We start from the raw sequence: 27,997 nt of genomic DNA on the forward strand, positions 1-27,997 counted from the left end.
TGTAGACAAGTGCACAGTGGAGCTAGATTAAATACATGTGGGCAAATTTTATTTCATTATGTGAAGTTCAAATTGTTCTTAAAATTCTAAAGAGAGAAGAAAATGTAACACTTGTGGCATGAAAGTAGGAGAGGGAACTATCTGAGGAGGATGGGGAGGGCAGTGTGGGAAAAGAAAAAGTGAGAACAGCACATCATGGTGTATAGTACAGGAAACGTTGAAACAGCACCCATTACTTTGCATGTTAACCTGAAATTTTAATTTAAAAAAAAAAACTTATAAACGCCTTGTGCTATAATTTAGCAGGCCCACAAATACTACTTAAATAAAGACAAAGCCTTCTTTTTCCTGAAAACCTTCCAAAATATACAAAAGTTGTTTGAGGTAAATATTCAAGCACTTTTAGGTATAGCTAGCTGAATTCTCAGAATGCTGAAGCTAATGCAAGTGTGCTGGGTGCTAAGCTAGTTAAATACATACATTCCATGTCTACAGTGAATGACCTCTTCATAGCTTCTCCCACCTGCGCCCACACCCACACCTTTTCTCACAGGGACTAGCAGAGAGGAAGACACTGCATAGCTGCAAAATCACTCAGGCTAGAGCTGGCTGTGTTTCCGGCCCACAGTGCTCATCCCCAGAGAATGTATTCTGAAGCAGCTGATTTCAGAATGTTATAGGAACATCACAGGCTGATGGTGCATGGCGATGTATGTCTGTAATCCCAGCACTCATGAGGCGGATGTAGGAAAACTACGAGTTTGAGGCAAACTCGCAGCTCATAGTGTGACCCCTGCCTCAAAACTTTCAGTACTGGAAGAGGCCTTAAATGTTGGTCCAGTCCCCATGAGTCTTGAATTTTGTCAGCAGCAGCCAGATAATTGGACAACCCAACCTCTAACAATACATTTATGGGCTGTTCTCACTTTTGGTATTTTTTTTCCTTAAATTTTGAAATTGAAAACTCTACATTTTCTACTTGTTGGCTTTCTAGAAAACCTTTTCATGAAAGGTTAAAAGACATGTAGAATCTGACATTTAAAACACCAAGGCAACAAGAAAGTCATATCTCTAGTTAAAGTTTCCCCAGAGAGGTATCCTAACAAACCAGAAAAAGAAAAAAAACAATCTCCAACCACAGAGAACAGAGAAAACTCTGGCCACATACCAAACCTCCCAGCAAAGGTGAAGAGGCAAACAGAACATGGTTTCACCAGGTCTGTCTTCTGCCGGAGTGTCAGAGAACATGGAGCAGGGAGACAGGATTCCACCTAGGTTAGACAGTACCCACATCCATGGAACACACGCCCCTGCCTCAACCTGAATGGTATCAGAGCAGGATAACCGGAAGTCTGAATTCCAGGGTACATACTGTAATAACAATACCTTCTCCTAGTCTCCAGGCTCCAGGACGCTGGGTGAAAGCCCGAACTCCCCGCTTCCTAATTAGAACAATAATGAGGCTGTAGGCACCTTTGTTCTCAGCCAGGGGAGTCCTACTACCTCGTAGGATTTAGGTAAAATCCATAGTCTCATTAAGCTCAAGAGCCAATTCATGGATATCAAAAGATTTTCTGCAAGCCTCTTATTCGATTATCAGTAGCATGAAGTCAGACGCTGTTGGAGTATTTACAGTACAGAAATGGGAAAGCACTACAAAACTCAAAATGGAATCACTGCATTCAAGGAGCAGTTTACACAGAGCATCACCAAACATCAGCTCCCCAGGTAAGAGCCCTATTCAGGTTTTGGCTTCTGTCATATCTCACATCAACATCTCCTAGTTGCGTGGCATTTAAATCTTTCAAGACTGTTTACAGTGTTCAGGTCTACGATGCATAGACCGTATCTCTCCTCTTGCCTCTGTGTGTGCGTGTATGTGTGTGTGTGCGTGTGTGTGTGTGTGTGTGTGTGTGTGTGTTGTTTTCTCCAATTCCATGAACACTACTGTCTCACTGCTTCCAGCATCATCCTTGTACTCACTGGCATCTTCAGATCTGCATTTATGTCTTTGTACACTCCTAAGTATTCACGTTATCTTTTAATGGCACATGGCACACCGTGGTGAAATTCTTTGTCTATTCCTGAGTCTGTAGCCAGGAATTCCTAGCGAAGGGCTCCCTAACCTTTTCCCATTAGAAACCCCTTTCCTAGCTTGTAAAATGCATGCACAGATCCAATGTTAATCAGAAATCGTAAAGAAATTTCTTCCCAAGCATATTTTTGGTATGTGTGAAATTTGGTCATTCATTAAACATGACAGCAAATTTGCATACTAATGAGAAAGATGTGATCGTTGATTTTTACATAAAGAATTAGTTCTCGGCTGAATATTTAGTGGGATCATATTTTAATTTTGGAACCATCAATGCTGAGGATGCCACTTTGCACATACATATACATATGTAGGTACATATATATGCATTGTACAAGACAGCAGAAGTGTGTTTAGGGCCATCCTGGAAGTTGCTCAAAATTCTGTCACAATCCAAAACTAAAATTCACTTGACTTTTTTTTTTTTTTTTTTTTTAATGAAACTCAATTCAGGTGTTCCAGCAAGTTTTAGAGTCAAACATTCTAACACCGGACAATGCAAAGACATACTGATTTGACCGGCTTGCCTTCCATAATTAAACCACTTCGTCTCTAGGACAGTGCAGAATAGTAGCACAGTAAACACACAGTGAAAACAGACTATGCCGTGGTCTTAGGTCTGAGCTGAGGCACTTCCGGCAGTGCCTAGTGCGCCTACTGTTGTGTGGCAACACGCACAGAGGAAAGTGCACATGTCATGTGCTCAGAAGGCTGAGGTGAAGTCATGAGCTGCCACTCAGGGACGCTCTGTCAGAAACACTTCAGATTCATTACATAATTGAAATTAATTTTCTGTCATTACATATTCAGAAACTTTTCACAGTTGCAAACTTTTTCACAGCCCCCACGTTCAGTTATGTTGCCCCAAAATGGGATGACAAGTCATAGTTTAGAAGTGTGACCTGAGAAACAGAGTGCATAGTTTAGAACTGTGTCCTTAGTTTACAGTCACTGGGTAGCACACTGACCTTTGACCCTACTGAGCAGAAACAATCCTAATTATCTAAGTGGAATATTCGAGAAAATATAACTCACAGAAAGACAGTTTATCTGCAACAGCATTAGTATAAATGTGTTTATAAAGCAAAAGATGGCCCTGACTACATATGTATTTTCATATACGTACATATACTTTTTGAACACTTATCTCTCCATAGGCAAAATCTCAGTCGATTAAGGCTCAAATAATTGTTAAATGGTGTTAATTGTTGTTATCATTATGACTGTCATATTTTTGTTCATTTAAATTCCGCACCTGATGCCTCTCTGCGGAGTGCAGTACCTATATAATTGATTTACCTTATCCCGTGAGGTAGTTGTTTAGTGTTCATCATTCGTCTCCATAGGCATAGATCTTAAAGAGAAAAGATTTTAAAAGTGGCATTTCCTTAGAATTAAAGGTATCTTGTAAAAATCTTTCACCCTGATTCAACTCTGAGTATATAAAAATCTTCATTATTCCAAAAACAAAATTGAGAAGAAGAATCGAATTTTCAAATCTTTTCTGATGGGCAGAAGATATTCTTTTCAATAAATAACATTTTTGTTTGTGAGCGGGAGGGAACAGGTGCTTGTAGAGGCTGGAAGGAGGTCGCAGATCTCCTGGAACTGCAGTGGGAGGCAGGTGTGAGCCGTCCAAAGTGGGTTCTGGGAGTTAAACTCAGGTTCTCTGCAAGAGAATACATGCCTTTAACCACAGACCTGTCTCTCTAGTCCCAGAGAAAGCGGCTTCATGTTTCTGCAACACTACACTCATGTGCCCCGAGAACGTGATTCAGTCAACACACTGGAAACGCACCAGTGGTCCCACTAGATTAAAATGCCCAGTGACGCTGTAGCCATCTTATTTCAGACAAGTGCAAATACTTCCAAAATGATGGGATTGCCTAGGGGTGCTTCTCTCAGACCCTGTGAAGGGATATGATGACTCTGCACCTCAAAAACATGGAAGGTTCTTATCATGATCAACAGACTGCACTTTACCAGACGGTGACATTTTTCTGTGTGTGTGACATAGAAGCTCACTCAGATGTGCCGAAAGCTCATTCAGTTAAGTACCTCTAGTTAATGAGTCCTAACAAACCATGAATGAAAACTGACATTATCAAATAATCAACACCAATAAAATCACTGTGGAATTTTTGCCTTTATAACCAAGGATGGGAATCATTTCATCAGTCACGTTCAGTTCAGAGTTATACACATCTTAAGACTCTTGAATATAAATTGAGCTGTAATATGTGAGCCTTAATAGATGTTTATCATAACGGCAGCAATCACTGAATACTTGACCTGCTTACCGCACAGCCCAAGCATGGCGTGTAGAGTTATCTCCCTTGTTAATCCTTGTTCACCTTTACTGTACCATGAGATATATGTCACCATTTTGCAGATGACAAAATTTGGTTAGAAAGTAGCAAAATCAGAGTTTCTACAGTAAATCACCGTAACTTCCAAGCTCATGCCTTTCCTGTTATGACAGTATCCATAATCAGAGACATGTTATCATTGAATGCACAACAAAATAACATTTAAAAGATGCCAAATCTTTCATAACTCACCGCTCAAAGAGAGAAAGTAAGAATGTGAAATTGAGTGGGTGAGGAGGTAGGGAGGGTGTGGGAGGAGTTGGGAATGAAGAAAGAATATGATCAAAATATATTGAATAAAAATATCAAATAAAAATTAACTCACCACTCCAAAAATACATCCCTTGAGATTTCCCTGCATCTCACTCAACAGTGCTGTCCTAGCTTATTGTGTACGTGTTCAGCCTCAAAATATGCCTTCTTTACCCCTATATAAAACACAGTTAAACACGTCCATAGTCTACTCATTCTTTTATCTCCATAAAGCACTACATAAAAGTGAAACTAAGGAAATACACAAAACGTCCTCTAGATTTGATCTCTTTCTCATGTACAGGAAAAGCTCGTGGCAGAGAACTCTGTGTGAACATTAGCAGAATTTAAAAACATGAAGGCATCCAAGCAGGGGTTCTAGGTTATATCCATACATGGACCTTGATTGGAGAAACAGTCTCATAGAGGACCCCCGTGCCCTGATGTATTTGGTCCTTATGGAGCTCCTGCCCTCTCTCGGTTATATTAACTCCCCCTTCTTTCATATGATTCCCTGCACTCTGCCTAAGGTTTGGTTATGAGTCTCCACATCTGCTTTGAAACACTGCTAGGTACAGTCTTTCACAGGCCCTCTGTGGTAGGTTCCTGTCCTGTTTCTTGTTTTCTCCTACTTCCCATGTCCATCCCATTTGTCTTTCTAAGTGAGGATTGATCATCTTACTCTGGGTCCCCTTTCTTGTTTATCTTCTTTAGGTAGCCCATGGTAGCTCAGTAACCAAGTGGGTTTCCCTTGTAAGAGGAGCAGGGACTATTTCTGACATGAACTCAATGGCTGGCTCTTTGCCCTCCCTCCACCCCATGAGGAAGGAGCAGCCTTACTAGGCCACAGAGGAGGACATTGCAGCCAGTCCTGAAGATACCTAATAAGCTAGGGTCAGATGGAAGGGGAGGAGGACCTCCCCTAGCAGTGGACTTGGAAAGGAGCAGGGAGGAGATGAGGGAGGGAGAGTGGTATTGGGAGGGAATGAGGGAGGGGTCTACGGCTGGGATACAAAGTAAATAACCTGTGATTAATATAAAAAATAAAAATTAATAAAAAAGAAACTTTAACATAAAAAAGAAAACAATAAAATAAAAACAAGAAGACAGATAGATTTCTGTTCATATAATACAATAACACGAAGTCAGAATTTTTTTTTTCTTCTATTGACGCACACACAAACTCTTGTTTTCCATACAGTTGCTTGGGAAACAAAGAGAGGCTGGATGTGAATACCCATTAAGATGGAAACTAAAAGCAAGTTTGTGAAGTATGCCTGAATACACCAGCAGCATTACATTGTTATGTGGGATTGTCTGGCTGAAGGGGCCTGGTGAATTTGTCTTAAAACCTTTTCTGAATGACAAGCACAGTGTTTGAGAACAATGCAGTGCAGGTGGTTGGGAGCCCCAAAATAATTCCCCCCAAGAAAGAACTCAAATGCCCCCTTTTCTGAAATCCTATTAGGCATCCTCTTTAAAGGAACTTTAAAGTTGTCACTCTAACTTAACAGCAAGTAAAAGGCTATTTTCGTTGGAAAGGGCATGCGTGGAGAAGGGGAGGAAGGGAAGGATTGGGAGGGGAGGAGGGAGGGAACTAGAGGGGGGGATACAAAGTAAATAAAGTGTAATTAAAAAATTAAAAAAGTTATTTTGGCTGAAAAATGTTTCTTCTTGATCTGTAGAGCAGGTAAAATTATAGAACAAACCACTCCCTGAATCTTGGAGAGCCAGACAAATGAATAGAGACATCACAAAATTTCTAGAGCAGAACCGCAAGCAGAAATCTCTGTGTGACCCAGCACCAGCAACGAATTTGTAATCGACAAATTCCTGGTAGCTTCATGCAAGTTAAACTCCAGAACTTCCAAACAAAGGACAGTAAGTAGAGGTAAGAAAGTGGAGAGAAGAACCTTTCACACTCTTGGTGGGAATGTGAATTAGTAGCACGAACAATAAACAATAAAATAAAAGGATTAAAGTCATCTGAATGAAAAAAAATCTGACTAGGAAAGAAGTAAAATCATCCCTGTTTGTACATAGCAAGATTCTACATATAGAAAACTCTAAAATCATTACAAACAAACAAAACAAAAAACATGCTATTGCTAACAAATGCAGTAAAATTGCAGGATGCATAGTCAATATTCAAAAGCAGAAAAAAAAAAACACATGGGCTGGACAGGTGGCTCAGTGGTTAAGAACACTGGCTGCTCTTCCAGAAGACCCACGTTCAATTCCCAGCACCCACATGGCAGCTCACAACTGTCTGTAACTCCAGGGAATCTGACACCCTCACACAGACATAAATAAAAACAAAATAAATCATTTAAAAAAAAAAAAACACTAAAATTTTTTGTCCAATAAAAACAACCAAACCAAAAAAAAAAAAAAAAAAAAAAAGGAAAATAATGCCACTTGTAATATCCTCAAAACAAAGAAAATCCTTAAGAATAAATTAAATCCAAGACATGAAGGATTTACACACTGAAATTGAAAGTCACAAGTGAATGGAAAAATGCTCCAGGATAATTAATAGGATGTAACATTCTTTGAATGTCAAAATCACCGAAAGAAAACACAACTCTTACCCAACCCAATGGTATTTTTCACAGGTATAGGGAAAAAAACAAACAAAACAAAACAAAAAAATCAAAACAAAACAGCCTATACCTTCACACAAAACCACAGAAGACTTTGATTAGCCAAAGCAATTTTGATAAGAAAAACAATTGAAAACATCATATTTCCTGGTTTCAAATTATTTAGAGCTTTAGTGATTAAAGCAGGATAGTGTTGGCATAAAATAGACACAGAGACCACTAGAGAAGAATAGAGAGCTCAGAAATAAGCTCACATATGTTATCAACTAGTTTTCAATAAGGAAAGAATGCTGATACATGTTGTAATATGGACTCACCTTAGCAATGGATTACATATTGCATGATTCCACTTACACAAAGTATCCAGAAAGCTGAAATTGATGGAAACCAAAAGATGTCAGTAGATTCTGGGTGGGAAGAGTCCAGCCTGTACTACATAGAAACTTCTAGGCCAACCAGGGCTTTCTAGTTAAACTGTGGTACAAACACACAAAATATTAAATAAAAATAAATAAAACTAGTAAATTAGCAGTATTGTTCAACTTGGTTTACATATTTAACTCGTCAAGGTAAGCTTTTAAGTATATTCATGTCTGGGACGCATTCTTTGAGAGTCTGATTTAATTTTCTTAGAGTGTAAACACCACAGACTTCTTGGCGCTTTCTGATTAATTCTAATGCGCAGCTATGATGTCAGGCCCTGTAGCAGCACTTGCCCTTCCATAAAGCCTTGCTAACACAAAGCACTAATCTCACAGCCCCAGTTCTGCTCATTTATTAGATAATTAATAGGGCATTCACTGTGCTCCCAACATCGTGACCAGACAAAAATTAGAGATCGCATTTCTGTTCTCAGGAACTGAGGAACAGAGAGACATACAATCTCAGAATCATAACTGTGGATATAATGGAAGCAGATACAAACGGTGTGAATACAAAAAAGGACGGATCCATCAGAGCAACAAAGAAAGGTCAAAGATAGCTTAAGACACGGTGGTTCTTAATCCTGAAAGATTAGTGGGGAGGAAATGGCAAACAAAAATGCTCAGAATGGAAAAAATGCTTGGGTAAAGCATGTAATCCAGCACAGTTAAAAAAAAAATGGATAAAAAAGAAATAGAATCAAAATTATACAACAACAACAAAAAATACATTGTGAGCCTGGAGAATCGGCTCGGGGATAGAACAGAGGTTAGAGTCTCAGCTCCCACATGGCAGGTCATGATGGCCGGAAACTCCAGTTCCCCAGTGTCCGGCCAGGTCTTCCGACCTTTGCGGGCAGCAGGCAACATGTGCTACATGGACATACATGAGCGCCCAATGACTCTACGCATAAAATAAAATATTAAAAAACAAAACAAAAAAGCCAGTAGACTGGAGGCTAACTGAGCGGTAGAGTGTTTGCCCGCACGCACACACCTAGGTTCAGTCCTCAACTCCAGCGGGGGGTAGAATTGGGGGAGAGTGATAGCAAAAGGAAACTTGCTCATGATTGAGAGCCATGAATGGCAAAGACACAGTCACATGCTTCCTTTCAAAAGAGCACAGATAACATTTAAGTAAGAGAAATTCTTAATGACGTTTATTAAGCAAAGATTTCTTAAAAACAGAACACCAAAAATGTGGTTCACAAAAGCGAAACATTGGTGAAGTGGGCTTCACTGGCATTTTAAAGCATAGGCCAGGGGAAAACACTTGTGAACTATATAGTCAATACAGGGCACAGAGTGAAAATACTAGTTAAGTAAAATGCCATAAACAATAACAAAACAACTCAGTTTACAAAGGCCTTTAAGAAGTGCTTTACCCACGGTCTTTTCTGAGATGGACACTCAACCAAAGACCATGAGAGGATAAAACCTAGAACCTCTGCTCGGATGTGACCCATGATAGCTCAGTAATCAATTGGTTTCCCATAGTAAGGGGAACAGGGACTATTTCTAACAGGAACTCAATGACTGGCTCTTTGACCTCCCCAACCCCCAAGGGAAGAGCAGTCCTGTTAGGCCACAGAAGAGGACTTTGCAGCCAGTCCTGAAAATACCAGACAAAACGGAGTCATATGAAAGGGGAGGAGGTCCTCCCCTATCAGTGGACTTGGAAAGGGGCAGGGAGGAGATGAGGGAGGGAGGGTGGGACTGGGGAGGGAATGAGGGATACAGAATTAACAAAATGTAACTAATGAGAAAAATAAAATTAAAAAAAAAGAAGTGCTTTACCAAAGGAGAAACACAAAGAAGAGGTAAGCTGTCAGGGTGGAGCTGGTGATCATCAGTAGAGCACTTTGCCAGGCATGCACTAGACCACTGCAGCCTGGCTTCATACCACCACCACCACCACCACCACCACAACAACAACAACAACAACAAACACTGAAAAGAGAAAATAAGCATGTGGAAATATGACCTTTAGGGAAATTAAATCTGTAGTAAGATAGCTGAAAACACATACGCAAGGTCAGACCTGTAAGAAAAAAACTCATCTTCTAAGAGTTGATGACAACAGGAAGGTTATTAAAAATACCAGGCCTTGCTTGTGGCTATGTAAAATGGTACAACAGCTTTGCAAAGTAATCTGGCAGTTTCTTAAAATCATAAAAGTATTTCTTTTATTTGAATTAGCCAATATATATCTAAATACATTCTCAAGATAGATGAAAACATACATTTGCTTTATAAACAAAATTGTTATTGATGATTTTCAGGCAGGTATTCACTGCATTCTGCTTACTCTGACTCCATCTCCCTTATCTTGTTCCCACCCTTGCTAAACCCATTCTCTCATTATAGATCCTTTCCCATGCTCTCATCATGTTCATTTGTTCTGAGGACCACTGAGTTTAACAAGGGCCATGCGTGTGACCACAACTGTGGAGCTACCCGGTGGAACTTGGTGGGCTCGACCAGTGGGTACACTTCTAAATACAACGATTGCCCCTCTCCAGCAACCTTAGGTAGCCGGTAGTTCTGCACAGAGGGTTAAGGCACCATAAGCAGCCCCTGTTCATAGATATCCACACAAGCTTTATTTGTAACAACCAAGAAATGAAATGAGCATCAGCAGAACAGATAAACGAACGTCGTGTGTCTATGCATGTAAATGAACTCACAGAGACTGTGACAGCAGGCGCAAATCTAAGCCAGATGGGGGTCCCAGCACTGAGAGGGGAAGTGGGCACAAGTCCCCATCCCCAGCCCAGAACCTATCTTTAGGTGCTAACCACTCAAAAGGAAAATTCGGTTTTCTCCAATGCAGCTTGACAAGTAAACAAGCCACATTTAAGGTCAGGCCTCATATCCAGCAGTGGACGGCCAAAACAAAACAAATTCAATGCTATTTTTGGAGGGGTTTTTTTTCAATAAAGCTTTGTTTAAGCATTTTTTTCCTTTCAGGTCTTTTACTCACATATTATGGTTTCCAATTTTGTGTGTTTATGGGGTTTCTGTGTGTGTATGTGTGTTTCCTGTGCTTTTTCTTTCGATTTTTTTCTGTTTATTTGTTTTGTCCTTTTCAAATTTGTTTGTTTTCATTTCACTTTGTTGTTTTATTTTTCCTTTTTTCTTTTTCTTTTCTCTCTCTCTCTCTCTTTCTCTACCTGTTTGTTTTTAATGAGAGCAAGCAAATAAAAGGGTATATGTGGGTTTGGATAAGTGGAGACATGGGAAGGATATGGAAGGAGCTTAAGAAGGAGACACCTAATCCAAATATATTATATGAAAGAAATCTATTTTCAATAAATATCATAATAATGATACTCAGTAATTTTACAAGTAAGAAGCAGGGGGTGGGGTTAGGGAGAGGAAACATTCATTAGAGCATTTAGGCTTTTCAGGGAGGCAGAGGCAGGTAAATCACTGTGAGGCCAGCCTGGTGAACAAAGCAAGCCCAGTACAGCCAGGGCTACACAGAGAAAACACTATCTCAAAACAAAACAAAAAAAAAAGGTCTCAGTATCTGCTTTGATACCTTGCAGGGTAGAGCCAGATGCTGAGACTCACGGCCAAACTTTTGGCAGAGTGCAGGGAATCTTATGAAAAAGGGGGGAGATAGAAAGACCTGGAGGGGAAGGAGCTCCACAAGGAGAGAAAAAATATGGGTACAGGGGTCTTTTCTGAGACTGATACTCCAACCAAGGAACATTCATGGAGATAACCTAGAACCCCTGCACAGATGTAGCCCATGGCAGCTCAGTCTCCAAGTATGTACCCTAGTTAGGGGAAAAGGGGCTGTCTCTGACATGAACTCAGTGGTTGGATCTTTGATCATCTTCCCCTGAGTGGGGAACATCCTTACCAGGCCACAGAGGAAGACAATGCAGCCAGTCCTGATGAGACCTGATAGGCTAGAGTCTGATGGAAAGGAAGTAGGACCTTCACTATCAGTGGACTTGGGGAGGGGCAGGGGAAGAGAAGAGGGAGAGAGGGAGGAATTGGAAAGGAATGAGAGAGGGGTCTACAGCTGGGATACAAAGTGAATAAATTGTGATTAATAAAAAATAAATAAATTTTTAAAACAAACAAAATAAAATACACTCTCCCAGAAGACTCAGGTTTTGTCTTTAGCACACAGATGGCCTCTTACAAGCACCCACGTGTCCCCTGTTACAGTGGTCACCGCCCTCTCTTGTCCTCCAAGGCTCCTGCACACATGGGTTGTCCTTAAACTCATTCAGGGACAACATCTTACATAACATAACATAAATCTTTTTTTTTAAATCAACAATTGACACACTTGACAGCATAAATGAATCACAAAAATAATTATACTGTATGGACTCCTCCCCCCCAAAAAAAGGGTCCTATGTGATCTCATTTACTTAAGGCCCTAGAAAATGCCAATTATGTTAACAACAGTGACTAAAGCTCAGTACTTACTGGGAACTGAGGAGAGGTAGGTAACCAAGCAAAGAGAGAGGTAAGGAAAGACAGGTGGGGGCTGAAAGTATCCTAGGTGGCAGGCTTACTTGCCCACTGTCTTGACTGAGGTTATGGTTTTATGATAGTAATTCATTCATCAAAACATGCCAATGTGTAGACTTTAGGTATGCAATATTTGTTGTATGATAACTATTCCTCCATAAAACTTTCAGGAAAAGAATGAACCAGAGCAAGGCAGGGAGCAGGTGAGAGCTGTGACAATTATCCAACAACTGGCAAGACTGAAGATGACTGAAGTTATCCGTGGGGTAAAGGAGAGGGTTTACAGTAAGCCTGGAATAACCCTACTTGGAGGGTTCTTTCATACAGATTCTTACACCTGTTGCTTGTCTCCTTAATAACCACCAAGTCAGATGCAATCATTCAAAGTCCTGTGGCTACATGTGTAGTGTCTTCAGCAATAGAGGCAGAAGAACAGAGCCAAGAGTTACACTGATAGTCTATACTGTTCGGGGATTCTCTGTGTTTTACCAGGTCTCACTCACCTGGTATGGGGATTTCTGTTAACGTATGGGTCTTGTGGGGACCACTGTCAGTCCCACTGGCTTAACTTCCTGAAGGTTGTAAATATGTACATACAGATACACCTACACTTAAATGTGGTGTGTGTGATTCGAGGTAAATATGCAAGCTGCCAAAAGTGGGAACCATTGAAACAGTCCTACCTAGCTGCAATACCTGTGGACTACACTAGTGGCCAGCTTGGCCAGATATCCACAAAGATGCGGTAGGTGGCACTCACAACCTGGTGGTCACTATCAGCTGTCTAATTAGACTTATGGCCCACCCGACAGGAAGGAGACCATGTCTGGCATGAAAAGCTAGAGCTAGTAAAGTCATGGACTATAGAAAAGAATCTACTACCACCACTTTGCTAGACCAGCATAAGTTCTTACTACACTCTAAATCTGATCCTTAGACACCTCTCAGCAAAGAAACCTCCCTTTACAGCAGAGAGAGACCATCACAGAAAACCACAACTGGACACAATGACTCATGAAGAGCCCAGCCCCAATGGGGACAGCAACACCATACTTCCTGCATTATTGGTTCATGGAACATCACAGAAGAGGTGAGGAAAAGATTCTAAGAGCCAGAACACCATGGAGTCTGCTGGGAAGCAGTCTATCCTAGAAACGGCTGCAAAAACAAAACTGAAACAATGATAATATCAATGAACATGTTAACATGAAAGGGCATAAATTTCTCAGGGTCCTACTCCTAGATAGATAGATAGATAGATAGATAGATAGATAGATAGATAGACAGACAAATAAATAAATAAACAAACAAACTGCAGGCAGCAATGGACTGCTGGGAGGAGATTAGCCTCTCCCAGGAATGAGCCCTGTTACTGATTATCCAGTGCAGAATGGTCAGCCCTGAAACCATGTACACACAAGTAACAAAAAACAGACTCAGCACGTTATATTTGTATCTATTTGTATACATGTATTCATATATACAAGTATATAAAAAATAATAAACAACAAAAAAAGACTATCAACTTGAGAATGGGAGCAAGATATGGGAAGGATTGAAGGGACAGTGCCTGGACGTGGCTTTGGGGAGAAGGAGAGATGGGAAGTGATCAAATTCTATTTCCGTTTAAAACGTATTTAAAAATAAATAAATTACCTATCAAGCAAAAGGTGAATTATAGGTAGACACATACAGAGTGAAGTGGGTAAAGGAAAGGTTGAAATACAATGAGTTAAATTTTGGAGATGACTTCTCTGGGTTTAATATCCTGAGTTACTCTCAGCCATACCTTCAAACAATTACTTCTTTTAATTGGATTTTACATTTGCTTTGAGTGAATTATTATGTATTTTCACTTGATTCTCCCTCTCTCTGCTTTTCTCTGTTCTCCATGACTATTTAAATTTAGATCACAGAAAAGCAGAGCACAGGAAGGAGATGATGCATTGAAAGTTCAGACCTTTAATCAAAATTTCTTAAATCTGAATTTTCCATATACTGCATCGCTTTTAAAACACTGGGGCTCCACATGGTGACGGACACCTCTAATCCTAGCAGTCAGGAGACAGAGACAGAAAAACCGCAAGTATTTAGTTAGCCTGGGGTAGCCTAGTAAGATCCTATCTCAAAAAGAAAGAGAAAAGAAAAGAACATTTAGTTTAAGTCAGGTGTGTGAAACAATAGGGACAGGGGAAGACTTGGTCACCTCACTGAATCTACAGTCTTGTTAAAAAAAAAATCAAAACTAGAACAATGGACAGTTTATGATATGATATGGTAATGAGCCTCTTATTTTGAAGTCTTTCCTCTTAAATAAGAAATAAATTCTGTCTTTTTTTAAAAGGTGGACACACCTTTGAGGTAAGTTAAAATGCATGGGTTTGGGACCAGCCTTTATGGTGCACACCCTTAATCCCAGCACTCAGGAGGCAGAGAGATAGGAGACTCTCTACATGTTCAAAGCCAGCTTGGTCTGCACAGTAAATCCCAGGACAGCCAGGGCTACGTAAAGAAGCCGTATCTCAAAAGAAAAAAATGAACAAACACAAAACATGAGTTTTGTAATTTGTAATATTTACTAGTCTTTGTAATTTTGGAAGTTAGTAAAATTAGTGAGGCCAAAGGTTTCATAATCACTGCAAGTGTACTAGTCTGTCAAGAAATGCATTTCTATGGGACAGGAAGATGTTACAGGCACGTGCTTTATTATAGAGGAGTGAACTTTTGTTCCCAGCACCCATGTCATAGGGAGCACAACTCCATCCCAAAGGATCAACATCTTTCCTTGCCACTGTGGGCAATGCACTCAGGCACTAGTCTACATGTGCGTGCACACACACACACATAATTGAAAATAAAACAAAAAGAAATTTACTTCTCAAGGCCATAACCTACACTTCTTACTAGAAACCTCTTGTTCAAATTCATGATAATTATCCCAAGTGGACCAGAACAAGCAGTCACAAAACTGTGGAATTAAAGAGGTGGAAAGGGTCACAGAATCTGTAACGTCAAAAAGCACCGCCAAGTGGGTATTCTTTTCAAAACTCTTGTCCCAGGTAGCCATTGCTCCATAATTTCTGCTAAGCTTTAAGCCAATAAGGACAGAAACACTTGGTCTCATTCACCATTGTAAACCACCCCCTCCCAATAATATATTGTGACCATTTAACGTACGTGAATGAATGGGTGTCTCTGGAGACCTGTTGGGGTACACCACTTACATACAAGTGCCTGTCTTTGTGAAGAGCTATAGAGTGGAGAAGTCTATTTGAACAGCAGTCAAAGGATGCCTCCAGTGAGTTAAGGCTGCCTTCCAATAGAGGCTGCTCCCCTTCACTGGGCAAGCTTTGCCAATAAACTTTGCTGTCTAAATAACAAGCCCCAAAACAAAATCGTCCCCAAGCGTTCTTGCTCTCTTCTTTATAACCAACTCTTTAGAAATGGTATCACCCTGGATGTAACATACTTCCCATGGAACCTAGCTATCCCAGGAATGGGGTCCTTATACCAAAGTATCCATACATGCCTTTCAGCTGTTGGGAAGAGGAAATGTAGCCCCTTTCAGGAAACACCAGCTGGTAGCACCATGAGCCTCTCCTCTAGAAGGCTTGATTAATCTATTGAAAATCCTTAGAGCGGACAGGTTCAGAAGAAGTGTGACAGAATTCTCCACACACTTGAACCCATAATAAAATAGCTGAAGGTTTTCCTTTCTGCTTGAAGGCTAAGAAAAGATTCATTGGACCTGAAAGGTTCTGGGTCTCCCATAAATGTAGTGATTTGAACTGAGACCTGAGTCTGAACGAAGAAGCAGTAATTCAGTAACACGAAATGGGGAAGAGTTTAATTGTGCTGGAGATTTTTTTCTACTTTTATGACATGTGGGATTGTGAACCCATTCACCTTAATACTGGGTAATGAGGCCTATAAAATAAGTCATAAAAGTGCTTTGCAATGCTTTTGGAAAGTTTAATCTTATGGAACAATCTCATTATTCAAACCATGTGCACTTCTTCCAGAATCCTAGAAAGCGAGAGGTTCCTGAACATTTGAGAAGCAACACCCTCCCTACCTTGATTAATGAACTGAAAAGGCAGAAGGCAGAATTAGTTCTTAAGTTACTTCATATCTGTAGAACTGAAACACACAATGCTTTAGTGTCTTCAAGCTGAATTTAATTTTGAAATGGTCCAGAAATGTCTAAAAAGAGATATTGGTTTGAGATGGAAGTGTGAGACCAATAGTAATTTAAAAGAAAAACTTATTTTATGAAGTTACATTTCTCTTGCTTAAAAAAAAAATCCAGAGGAAAAATATTACCCTAGATGATCAAAATGTAAATTTAAGTAATTGAAGATGATAACATTCAAAGATAATAAGGTTGCCATATTTACTTCTTGTTAATTTGTGTTGGTACAGATAGGAAGAACTAACCTAAAAAAATGCTTGTCAAAATTTAAATTTAAATTATGTATGCTTTTGAACTAAAAATAATTTGTACCTTTGTAACCAGAAAACCTGTACATCTGACATAAATGTGGAAGAAGTTTCTTGCAGCTGTTTGTCACCATATGACATTAGAAGAGATGGAATGACCACAGTTAGGATTAATCAATAAAATATTAGCCAACTACTTAAAAGCATAAATTAGACATTGGTAATAATGCTAGAGGGGTGTCCCTTTATTAGCATTTAACCAGAGGATGATATACAGAATATAGACTCTTTTTCGTAAAAACAAATAGCCGAAAGATCATTTCTGTGCAAGCATGGCAATTTTAACGTTGGTTACTTCAGTACTGCACTGAGAAGTAACTTCAAGGAGACTTCACATTTCCACAGTCTATGTGAGTATCCTCAAAAATCGCTCCACATAAAAGAAAAAGAATGTACTTCCTTATCCCACAACTTCAAGCAAAGTGAGTATTTCTTTCCCATCTACTTGTCAACAAACCACAGCACCTAAGCATGCCAGCATGAAAATTCTGAAGTCTCCTCATGACAGACAAGGAAAAAAAAAATGCTTTTCATATAATAGGAGTTCACAAAAATGATCCTCATCTAATATTTTAACTTCCTAAAATTGCCTTTAAATCTTAGAATTTAAGATTTTAAAAAAATAAGCTTAAGTATTTAAAAACTTAAATGAATTTATACCACAACCTGTGAGGATTTTTGGGTTTTTTTTTTTTCAGGTAAAATACTAGTTATAATTATAAAAATAATACAAACGTTAGTTCTTCTTTTATTGGTTTATTTCTTTAGTTGGTTTGTGACATTTCCCATTGGTCTAAAACTCACTTAGACATTGTCTTCTCTATCAGAATAAGGAAGGATCAGAATGAGTCTTCAAGCCATTCAGCAAACACTGTGATTTTTTTCTGTGATCTTCAAAGTTTATCTTCCTGCATTAGCCCAAGTTTACATAGCATATTTTTCATACAAAGTTCTTGTTTGCAAATATAAATACAAATGGAAATTTTTTAATAATTAATTTTCTAAAAACTAGAATAAACTCTTTGAAAATGATGGTGTTTCGTTCTCGTGTCTCTTTCTCCTTAGGCCCCAAAGTGTCTACCATGGAACAGGATTTTCTGGGTGAGAATGTAACTTGGATAAACTGAGCTTCCGTTTTTTCCTGGAATTCAAGAGGTATATGCACAAAAGTAACTTATGCATGCCATATTGAAATACCCTGTCACATTTGTTTATCTGGCTCATCACCAAACGACTAAGCCTCAAGAAGGTGAGGATGCTACTTTTTATTTCATTACTTCCAGGATCCAGCAGAGTACTTGACAGGAAAGAAATTAAGTATTCATTGAGCGAATGAAAATATAAACAACTGGGCATGTATATAACCTTTTTAAGTAAGAGAATATAAAGTTGTTGACTGCTATTACACAGGTGGAAAATGTGGAAGCTGGTGAAGTCATTTTAAATATTTATACCACACTACTGTGCTTCTGTGTTGTAACCAGACATTTAGGACGTTTTCAGTAGACAATAAGGTCTCAAAAGATTGACAACCAGGTAACGTAAGAGTACTTACATAAATGATAACCCAAACCCAGCATTTGTTATCTTAAAGTAGCAATTTTCACATATAACTGGGTATTTTTTTCCACTTCTAGCGATTTCCAGTTTCTGAAAATACCTCACTCAGAAATAGGCGAGGCACAGCTGGTAAAGTCAGTGAATCACTGTTTTACCTGGTGGCCACGTGTCACCTTGCCTTCAGTTTATACTTTGAAAGATGCACAGAGCAACTAATGGTATCGTTAATAGTTCTTTTTCCTAACATCTTAAATTTATAGGAGTTAATTCTATTGCATTCCAGTAATTCTACTTCAAGTTTTTTTTTTTTTTTTTTTAAAGCAACAATAACAAAAGCAGCACAATCCTGCATTCCCCTGTCTGTAAGGACAGTTCACGTCTTGGTCTTCATTAGCACAAGATGTGACATTGTTGAGATTAACCAACCCATCGTATACATTAATCAAATTAAACTAATACTTGACAACCTGATTTTCTTCAGACTGCTTGGATAAATAATAAGCAGACAAAAATCACCGTTGTCGCGGTTTCCCCTCGTCAGCTTCCCCTTCCATTTGAAAATTAAATCGTTCCCAGTATGTTGCTTTTTCTATAACGCTCGGGGTAAGAGCCTCGGTGGAGGGGGAAATGTGAGAAGAAATGAGCATGAGCAAGGAATCCCCACCACCTGCTGCTTCCTCGACTCCAAAACTCCAGCGATTCCCAGGGAAGAGAGAAATCTGGAGGGGAGGGGAAGAAGGTTGGTGAGAGCAAGAGGCGGGAGCTGGGAGGGGAGGCAGGAGGAGGCGTGGCCGGCCTGGGGCCGGCGGGATAAATACTGAGCACTGGGTGCGGGGTGCAGAGAACTCCGGAGGACGCCCGAGCGGAGCAGCACCGCGGACAGCGCCCAGCCGCGCCGCGCCCAGCCCAGCCCGCCAGCCCTGCCGCCCCGAGGTTCGCGCCCCGCGCTCTCCGACGCTCGCCGCGGCACCATGGCCGAATCCCACCTGCAGGCGCCCCTTATCACAGCCTCACAGTTTTTCGAGATCTGGCTTCATTTCGACGCTGACGGTGATTCTTTTTTTTTTAACCCTTTCAAGACCCGTTCCCATTCCTTCCTGCCCGTTCTGTCCACTGAGCCTCTTCATCCCAACCATCCTTTTTTCTGTCCCTTCCTTCTTCTATCATCCTGCCTAATATTGTCTTCCCCCTGGCTGCAGACCCGTCAGCCTGGAAGTTTGCGTTGCGAGTAGGGCACCCCCACGCTGTAAGCGGTCTCCTTTCTAGGAACGGTAACGGTAGGACAGAAGCAAAGATTGAGAAACCCTGTTCCCCAAAAGTTTCAAAGACCCTCCAGCACACCTAGTCTCCTTTGCCCTCGGTGCTGTTGAAGTTTGACACCTCGCAAGGAGAGAGCTGTATCCCATTGCTGATTAATCGGTACTCGGGCTACATAGCTCCCAGGACCACTGTCCTAGAAAGAACGGAGAAGAAACTTAGAAAGAGACATCTGACACCTGGGTGCCTCTTTGTCTTTGCAGGAAGTGGTTACCTGGAAGGAAAGGAGCTGCAGAACTTGATCCAGGAGCTTCTGCAGGCGCGAAAGAAGGCTGGATTGGTAGGCTTGGGTTTGTGCCGGACCCTTCAATCCTTAAACATACTTATTCTTGTGTTTCATGGGGGAAAGTAAATGCTTACGTACTAAGAAAGGCAAGAAAGAACATCTTTCCAAATTGCGTCAGGAGAAAAAGTGTGTGCGTGATGTGTGTGTGTGCGGAGGGGTGGATGGATGTCCTAAAGAGAAAATTCCTATTGTTTTAAATTGAACATATATATTCTATACCTTTCCTTATTAGGTCTTAAAATGAAACGTCCATGTGCGAGACCCTTCCTCAGACCCCCACCTCTACCCCTGAGTTGGTTGGGTGATTCCTAACTTCTCTTTTCTAGAGGATAGGTTAGGGGTAGAAATAACATTTCTGCCCCTTGGTGGCCAGGAGCAGATCTGCAGATTCTAAAGCCAATTTTTGCTGCGATGTCAATATGGTGGGGGGATGGAGATGAGAAAAGAGCTTGCCTTAATATCCCTGAGAAAAGATAACCAACTTGTAACTTAAGTGTGAGTGAAAATTTAGCAAGAAACGTTTTTCTTTTTTGTTGAAGAGAAACCCAAAAAATTAAGAAAGCAATAAGAAAAAGTATTTTAAGAATTTCATGTATTATAGAAAGAAAAATTTCTGATGAGAAATTATTAGTGATAATTTATAAATAAGCTATGGTTTTTACTTAACCCATTGGATGAATAAATCATAACTATTGATTATAAATTAGTTCCTTTGGGCCAAATTTATTTGTTGGGAAAAGATGATGTCAACATAAAAATAAAATGTACTCAGCCAGCTTTTAAACATGTGAGATGTTTTATAAAGAATAGGTTGAGAATTTTACAGGTCTGTTGGCATTTACGTAAGCCTTCCTTTCAGAAAGCAATGCCAGATTTGGAGTAGTTGAATGTTAATGGTCTTTGACCTTTTGAACTACGATTACAAAGAAATGTTTACATAAAGATGATATATATTATCCCTAGATATTATATAGCATGCCACCTTTTCTAGTGCTGTGTGTCTGATGTATTAATAGAACTGTGGGTTTTTTGGTTTTGTTTTGTTTTTTTGTGTTTTTTGGTTTTTTGGTTTTTTTTTTTTTTTTTTGCTTTTGCTGTTCTGTCTATGATGAAATTTTTATAGCAAGTATTCCAATGAAAATACCTGCTATAAACCATATTAAAATATTAACATATTAAAAAATAACATATTAAAAATAATCCCAGAGTGCTATAAAAGCTCTCTGATGATTACAGACAGACTATCAAGTTGCTAAAATCATGCCAAACTGACTTTAAACCAGAATGTGCTCTGGGGATTCTTTTACCCAGATTTAATATAGTGAATCTAAAAGTGCAATAGAATGAGATCAAATAAAAATGTCTTCTATGAACTTTACCCTGTTTTTCCTTTATGCATTAGCATGCAAAAAAATTTCTGTAATGCTGTCACTACAGTTTAATGTATCTTCAGCTGATAAAACAAAATAAATTTTTTCTTCACTTAAAAGATATTAAATGTATATAGAATGTCTTATTTTTCATAAAAATTATAATTACAACCTTGAATGGTGCCCCTAACAGCTAACTGATCATGTTTTAATCTTCCAGAAGAAACTTTACTATTGATATTTAGTTCCATTCAATAAATACAAATATTCATGAGATCTGTATTTTTCAGATATTTTCCTTGTCTCCTTTTAATACTTTTACTTTTTTTAATTAATAAAGAATTAAAAAATAAAAAAAGATTAAAAAAAGTTCAGGCAAAAGTTACACAATTAGAGCTTATTTATTTTTTCTGCTGCCGAGAATCTAATTTTGGTTCATGAGAAGCCCTAATTAGATTATCCTTTGATAAAGCTAATCTTTCAAACAGTATGTGGTCATATCAAATTGCTTATTACCTTGCTTGATACCTGAGTATTTTTTCAGGGTTACATAATAGGCTTTGGTTGGATGACTAAACGTCCAAATTAAGATGTAGATTAAGAATTCATATATATATTCGGGACATTTCGTTTAAACTGGTGGTCCACTGCCATCAACCTACTTTCACGCATTTCTTCTCCTTCAAAAGCACACATGCCGACCCGATAGACAAGGCTTTTCATTTCCCGACTTAGAAGGACAGGGAGAAACATTTCTTTGGCTCCTCACATTAATAATGTGAGTTTTTCACATTTTTGCCAAGTGAATATGACATTCCAGTGCACTATTTACCAAAAGAGTATCCTTTTGCACTAAACAATGTCTCATTATTACATTTGCCCACATCTTTATAAATCTGTAATTGATGATGATGATGACTGTAGCAGGTCCCTCACTATTTAAAACATAGAGCTCAACTACCCAGAAACTTGGCAAGGTAAATATCAAGGCTGCTACTCGAATTGTAGCATCACATAATTTTAATATATTAAAAGTATAAGTATAAGTAAATTAATTTATTGCTGCTGTCTATCTTAGTTCTATTATATACGTACAATGACTTCAACAGGGTAAATGCTGACATTCATACTTTAGAGTTTCAGCGTGGCCCGCACCTTGTATTAGACCAGCTCTCCATCCCTACAGTAAACTTTTGTGGCCGCCACCACCATCTTGTTCATTATGGTAGAACTTGAGATCTTAGTTTCCTTTCCGAAGGAGGTAGACTAGAATATCAGTAAGACTGACCTATTTTAAATAGACCAGTTCATGTAACAGGGATATTTTAAGTGGGATTTGTTTGAGACCCACTTAAAATAGCTTACAGTTAATGACTATCTAATATGTTAATATGCAATGTGACTATAAAAAGGAATAACTATATTGAAGGTGAAGAAAGTCAAATGAGAAGATAGCATTTACTTAGTCACTTCAAAGCACTATTTATTATACAAAATACATGGGAAAATATTATCTTGAAGAAAATGGAAGCAAGGGAAACTTGGAAAATTGTTTCTTATGTTCCTAGGAGAGGCAAATATCAGACACATTTAATTGGTGGCCTAAAATACAGTCTTCAGTATTGTCAGTTCCTAGTGAAAACGCAAATTTGTCAAGCCGTTTTCTCCTCTCACACTTTTCTCCCGACATTTAATTTTCTAATTTTATTTAGTGAGCACGCACCTGTTTCGAGCCAGATTCATTGTTTACAAATGGGGCTACTCTTTTATATACTTTTTATATTTTGCTTGTTGGAGCCAAATATCACTCCTACCTCCCATAGATAAGACGCTATATAAAAAAGGAAATATTATAAGACAAAACTACATAGCAAAATAAAATAAGCTTCCACAAAGCAAACAGTTTAAAAGTATATTAACAGCTATATTTCAGGTTTTTTTTTTTCATTTTTCTTTGCAGTAATTTATCAACATCATTCCAAAAGACTGTCTTTTTTTTTTTTTTCACAAACACCTTACCTGATTTTTTATAATTTTAGGAGTTATCACCTGAGATGAAAACCTTCGTGGATCAGTATGGGCAGAGAGATGATGGAAAAATAGGAATCGTAGAGGTAAGGAACCCATGCATTTGTCTGACTTAATGAATGAACATCAGCTTTGAAATTTATCAAGTTATCTCCAGTCAAGCATAACTCATTCATAGAGGCCATTCACTGTCAGTAATATAGCGTCTTCTCTTTTGACACATCAAATAAAAAATGGTAAAATCTTAAAAAGAGACTGAAGAGTTTAATGCCGTCCACATCCCAATATGCAGACTGAAAAGTGAGAGAGAAGTCTTTCTCACTGCCATAGTGGACCAAGCAAGCCCCAACTTCGAGTGAGCATATTCCACACCCTCAGTAGTGTCCAAGTACCCACTTAACTGTTACCGTATTACACTGTTATTTTTAACAGTGTAAACTTCTCTGTGGGTCCTGAAATCAAATACGTTCAGTCCTATGAAGATGTCATGGCAAAACCCTGCATCCTGGTTTCTGAAATTTTATTTCAGATTGAGAGATGGCCCTAGCAAAGTCCTACGATGACTAAACACTTCACAGCATTGTATAGGTACACATTTTTGAATCTCAAAAAGTTAAAACCATCAGTGTTGAATCTTGCTTTTTGACAAAGACTTTTTCTCTTAAAGACATCTTATTATGCCTATGAATCAGCAAGGAAAGAAAACCAATTATGCATCCATCTCTATATTCAATTTGCAAAATAGCTGCTGCTTCCATAATTCCTACAGTGATATCTAAGCTGTGTTTAAAAAATAACTATTAAAAAACTGGGTAGAAAGCTATCTATAAAAATTAATAAAATCATATTTTAAAATATGACAAATTATAATTATGTTCATAAAACACTCTCAAGCTCTTCAGTTGTGAACTGCAGCAGCTTTCAAAAGTTAGTTATAATTTACTTTTTATTCAGAGACTTAACCTGGTTTTCAAATAAAAGATCTTATTAGGACACTTGTAAGACCAGCATGAAATATACATATTTTTAAACACCCTACTACAAATAGAGTGAAGGGAGGACATACTATTATTATCTTTGTAATTAAAATTTCTCCCTGGAGCATACACTTTCTCCTTTTGCCTGTGTGCAACTCATTACTGTATAAATAGATAATAGTTATTGAATTTAAAGTTGAAGTAGAGACTGACTAATCAAGACAAGAATAATAAAATTATGTTTCTGAAAATAAGTAAAATGAGATAAATAATTACTTAAAACTAATTTGAAAATCTATTGTAAGTGATTTTCTACACTGGTTCCTTCACAGTTTGGGCTACTTTATAATTTTAGGTGAAGGAACACCATCATCTTGTATTTAGCCTTTTACTTTGAAGCACTCCAGTGGACTCAATTATTTATTATGTCACTTATTTGGTGATATGAGTCTATGTAGTTAAAGCATGGAGTTTATTCACAAAGTGTTAAATTTTTAAATAGGTGAAGTTGATTAACTGAGATTATGCTCTGTGAGATAGAGTTTAACCATTCTGGACTTCTCATTAGAACTTTAATGTCAATGAGAAGCTGGAACCCAGAAAACTCATTGTCTTAAAATACGATGAAACACAAGTTTAAGATAAAACTATTATGGGGACAAAAAGGGGCTTTTTCTATGAGTAAAGAGAAATAGAAGTAAAAGAAGATGGATAAGAGAGAACAGCGTAGCTTAATGAGACTGTGTTCTGTATAGCTGTGAGCACTCATGACAGTTATTAGCCATGATTTTGAAGAACGTAGCTGAAAGAAATTCTCTAAAAATGGGAGATGAGGAAGAAGACTGCTGTAGTGGTTCATAAGGCATGTCCAGGGTAGCCACATAAGAGCTGAGAGAAGGTAAGTCCAGATGTATCCCTGGGAAAAAAAATAGGAAAATGGTACAGGAAACATACAGAAGACAGGGAGACAGTGTGATAACTCACAGTTCACCCTCTGGTAGCAGCAAAAGGTTGTGTTACATGAAGTTCATTCTGTGTCTAATTTGATGTGTGGTATTACTTGCTTAGGAGTGTTCCATAGAGTGAGGCATTCCAACATAAAAAGCCGAGCTAGCTATAATAAAAGCACAAAACCCCATGTTTTTCAAATATATTTCTAATAATATATTTCAATTTTAATATACATATGTAAGCCATATATATGTTGCTTAGTTTTCAATGTTCTGAGCTGATACAGTGCACGAACAGTTTCCAAAACATCCATTTTTACCTAAACATATTAAAAAGAAGAAATGTTGATATGCCTAACATTCTAAATTTGGCAATGTGATCACTTTAATAGATTTTAAAATTCACATGAAGATGGTCCAGTAATAACAAGACTGTTAATATAAATTCAAAAGTGGAGCATTGAAAATCTGAGATAATTTAACGAATGCCACGCAGTCAGAAATGTTCTAAATTTATTCAGACTAATAAAGCTCTGTTGTAAAGAAGGTCCATTAAAATAATTAAGTAGGAAGACTAAATGATTTAGCAAGTCACGGAGTTCTTTTCTCTAGGTCTCACATGAAGTACACACAGATATATCCTTCTGCTAGACGTCAGATCTTTAAGCTTTCCTTCCGTCCCCTTGGGCAATGTGTGGGAGCCTATCAGCTTCTCTAGACCTAGTGTTTCTACTTGTCCAGGCCACTGCGTACACTGAAAAAGAAAAGATCTAAAAGCTATTTTAACCTAAAAACTGTTACAACTATCAGAGAGAAGGGGATGCTTCTCTGGCCATTTCCTTCTGTCTTCCAAGGTAGGGTCTAAGTATATATGCTCGCCAAAATGAAAGCTATTTTTCTTGGCAGATTATGTACTTTAGAATTGGGGAAACATATTAATGGTAAAATCAGGTGTGAATATTTGTTTGGGAAGACTTTTTAAGTGATTAACTAGAAACACTCTTTTTAAGAAATGGGTGCTTGCTGATGGAGAGGGATAAAGGCCTCCAAATCAAAAATGTTAGACCATCTGACTTTAGAACTGCCTCAAACTGCATGTCATAATGCGTAGCAAAGATAGTCTCAGAGCACTGTCAAGACAGTGTGCGAGTAAGCCTGCCACATAGGATACTTTCAGCCCCCCCACCCCCCGCCCCGTCTCTGGATTTACTTCTCATTGGTGGGAAAGATGCTCCTTGGTTTCTCAAATGTGAAAACGAATCCTTGTCTAGCATGCTCAACAAGGGTAATGAATTCTGCTCTTATGCTATCGTGTCTGTCTCAGCTATTTGTCTATGAAGTACCCCCACCATGGGTACTCTTCCATATGGCATTTTGCTCTATTTTTGTACTTACGTCTTGTGTAGAAATTGTTAAGGAAAAAGGTTTTTTAATCATCTGTCTTCCTGTAAGAGTCTTACTGGGGGTGACTATGAATCACCAGCAATCAACATAGTGGCTTCAGCAGCCAGACAAGGCATGGCTACTATTTCACCCTTCTCTAGAGCTTGTGGTAGGAGCTCTATATCATGCTAGGGAAAGAAGGAAGATGGCAAAGAATACAAGAGAAAATCCTGCTGTCGTTGAGTTCCCTGGAAGCAAAGCTGAGTGGAAACAGTGCAAAGAGAATAGCTAGGAATCACTTGGGCATCACTTCCTGCAGAAGGAGAGTAAAGGCAGCAGGCCTGGGCCCTGAGGGGTGCTGGGTCCTCAAAGCTTTAATGGAGAGTTCCTCTGTAATGAGCTCTGAAGTGGGGATGCCACTTCAGAGATTTCCCAAGTGTTAAATAAAAGGGTAGGGCTTTTATACCCTTATGTGAATTAACCATGAGATATAGCCTCCTCGGAGCTGCAGATGTCTTCAGCTCAGACGTTTCCTCAATGAACAGCTGAGTTGCTCAGTAATACTCTGGCACTGGAAGCAGCTCAGGGCAGCATCTCCCAGCTCCTATCAACAGCTCAGTAATAAACTGAATTATGTCCAAGGGAGCTTCACTTCCATAGGTTTACTGATGACTCTAGGCAAAGTGACCATCATTCATCACATCAGTAAAATATTTACTAATGAAGCTGCTAGGCAAGGAAACAGTAGAAAAAAAATGTAGATACTGTCCTCAAAGGTACCATTGACACATCCTAGACCCTGACCGAACTGTTACAGGTGGAGAATTTCCACATCCAAGTCTGAAATTTGAATAATGATTTATATGCATTGACAAAAGAACCAACAGAAAACACAGGACCACCGCATTTTAAAATTTACCTTGAAAGGGAAGTCTTTCTACTCAACCCAGGCACATATCATAGATACACATGCATTGTTTTTTAAATGGTTATTCTGTCTTACAATGATACTTTATGAGTAAAATTTATTTTTAAATAAGATAGTACTATAGAGAGTAACAATAGTTTAATGAGATTTTAATAAATGCATATAGATACTTTTATAGTTAATATAAAAACAGCACACACAAGGAAATATACAGCTATACTATCCATAAAGAACAGAAGGCATGGTGGTGAATGCCTTTAATCCCAGCACTCTGGAGGCAGAGGAAAGTGGATCTCTGAGTTTAAGGCCAGCCTGGCCTACAGAGTGAATTCCAGAACAGCCAGGGTTACACAAAGAATCTTGTCTCAAAAAAAAAAAAAAAGGAGATGGAGGAGGAAGAAAAGAATGAGAGGAAGAAAGAAAGAAAGAAAGAAAGAAAGAAAGAAAGAAAGAAAGAAAG

The 27,997-nt window shown here is 38.7% G+C and overlaps 1 protein-coding gene across 1 annotated transcript in view; it reads left to right on the forward strand.

Annotated features, from left to right (window-relative positions):
- Nucleotides 1-19,162: 19,162 nt before the first annotated feature.
- Calb1 (calbindin 1) overlaps nt 19,163-27,997 on the forward strand; it is a 23,428-nt gene continuing 14,593 nt past the window's right edge. The window contains exons 1-3 of the mRNA XM_055603612.1: nt 19,163-19,348; nt 19,819-19,895; nt 23,311-23,385. Of these exons, the coding sequence (XP_055459587.1) occupies nt 19,270-19,348; nt 19,819-19,895; nt 23,311-23,385 (231 nt within the window). The 5' untranslated portion in view covers nt 19,163-19,269. The remainder of the gene's footprint in view (nt 19,349-19,818; nt 19,896-23,310; nt 23,386-27,997) is intronic.

Source organism: Psammomys obesus, unplaced genomic scaffold (assembly GCF_907164565.1).
Source record: "Psammomys obesus unplaced genomic scaffold, mPsaObe1.curated_primary_1811, whole genome shotgun sequence".
Classification (NCBI taxonomy): Eukaryota; Metazoa; Chordata; class Mammalia; order Rodentia; family Muridae; genus Psammomys; species Psammomys obesus.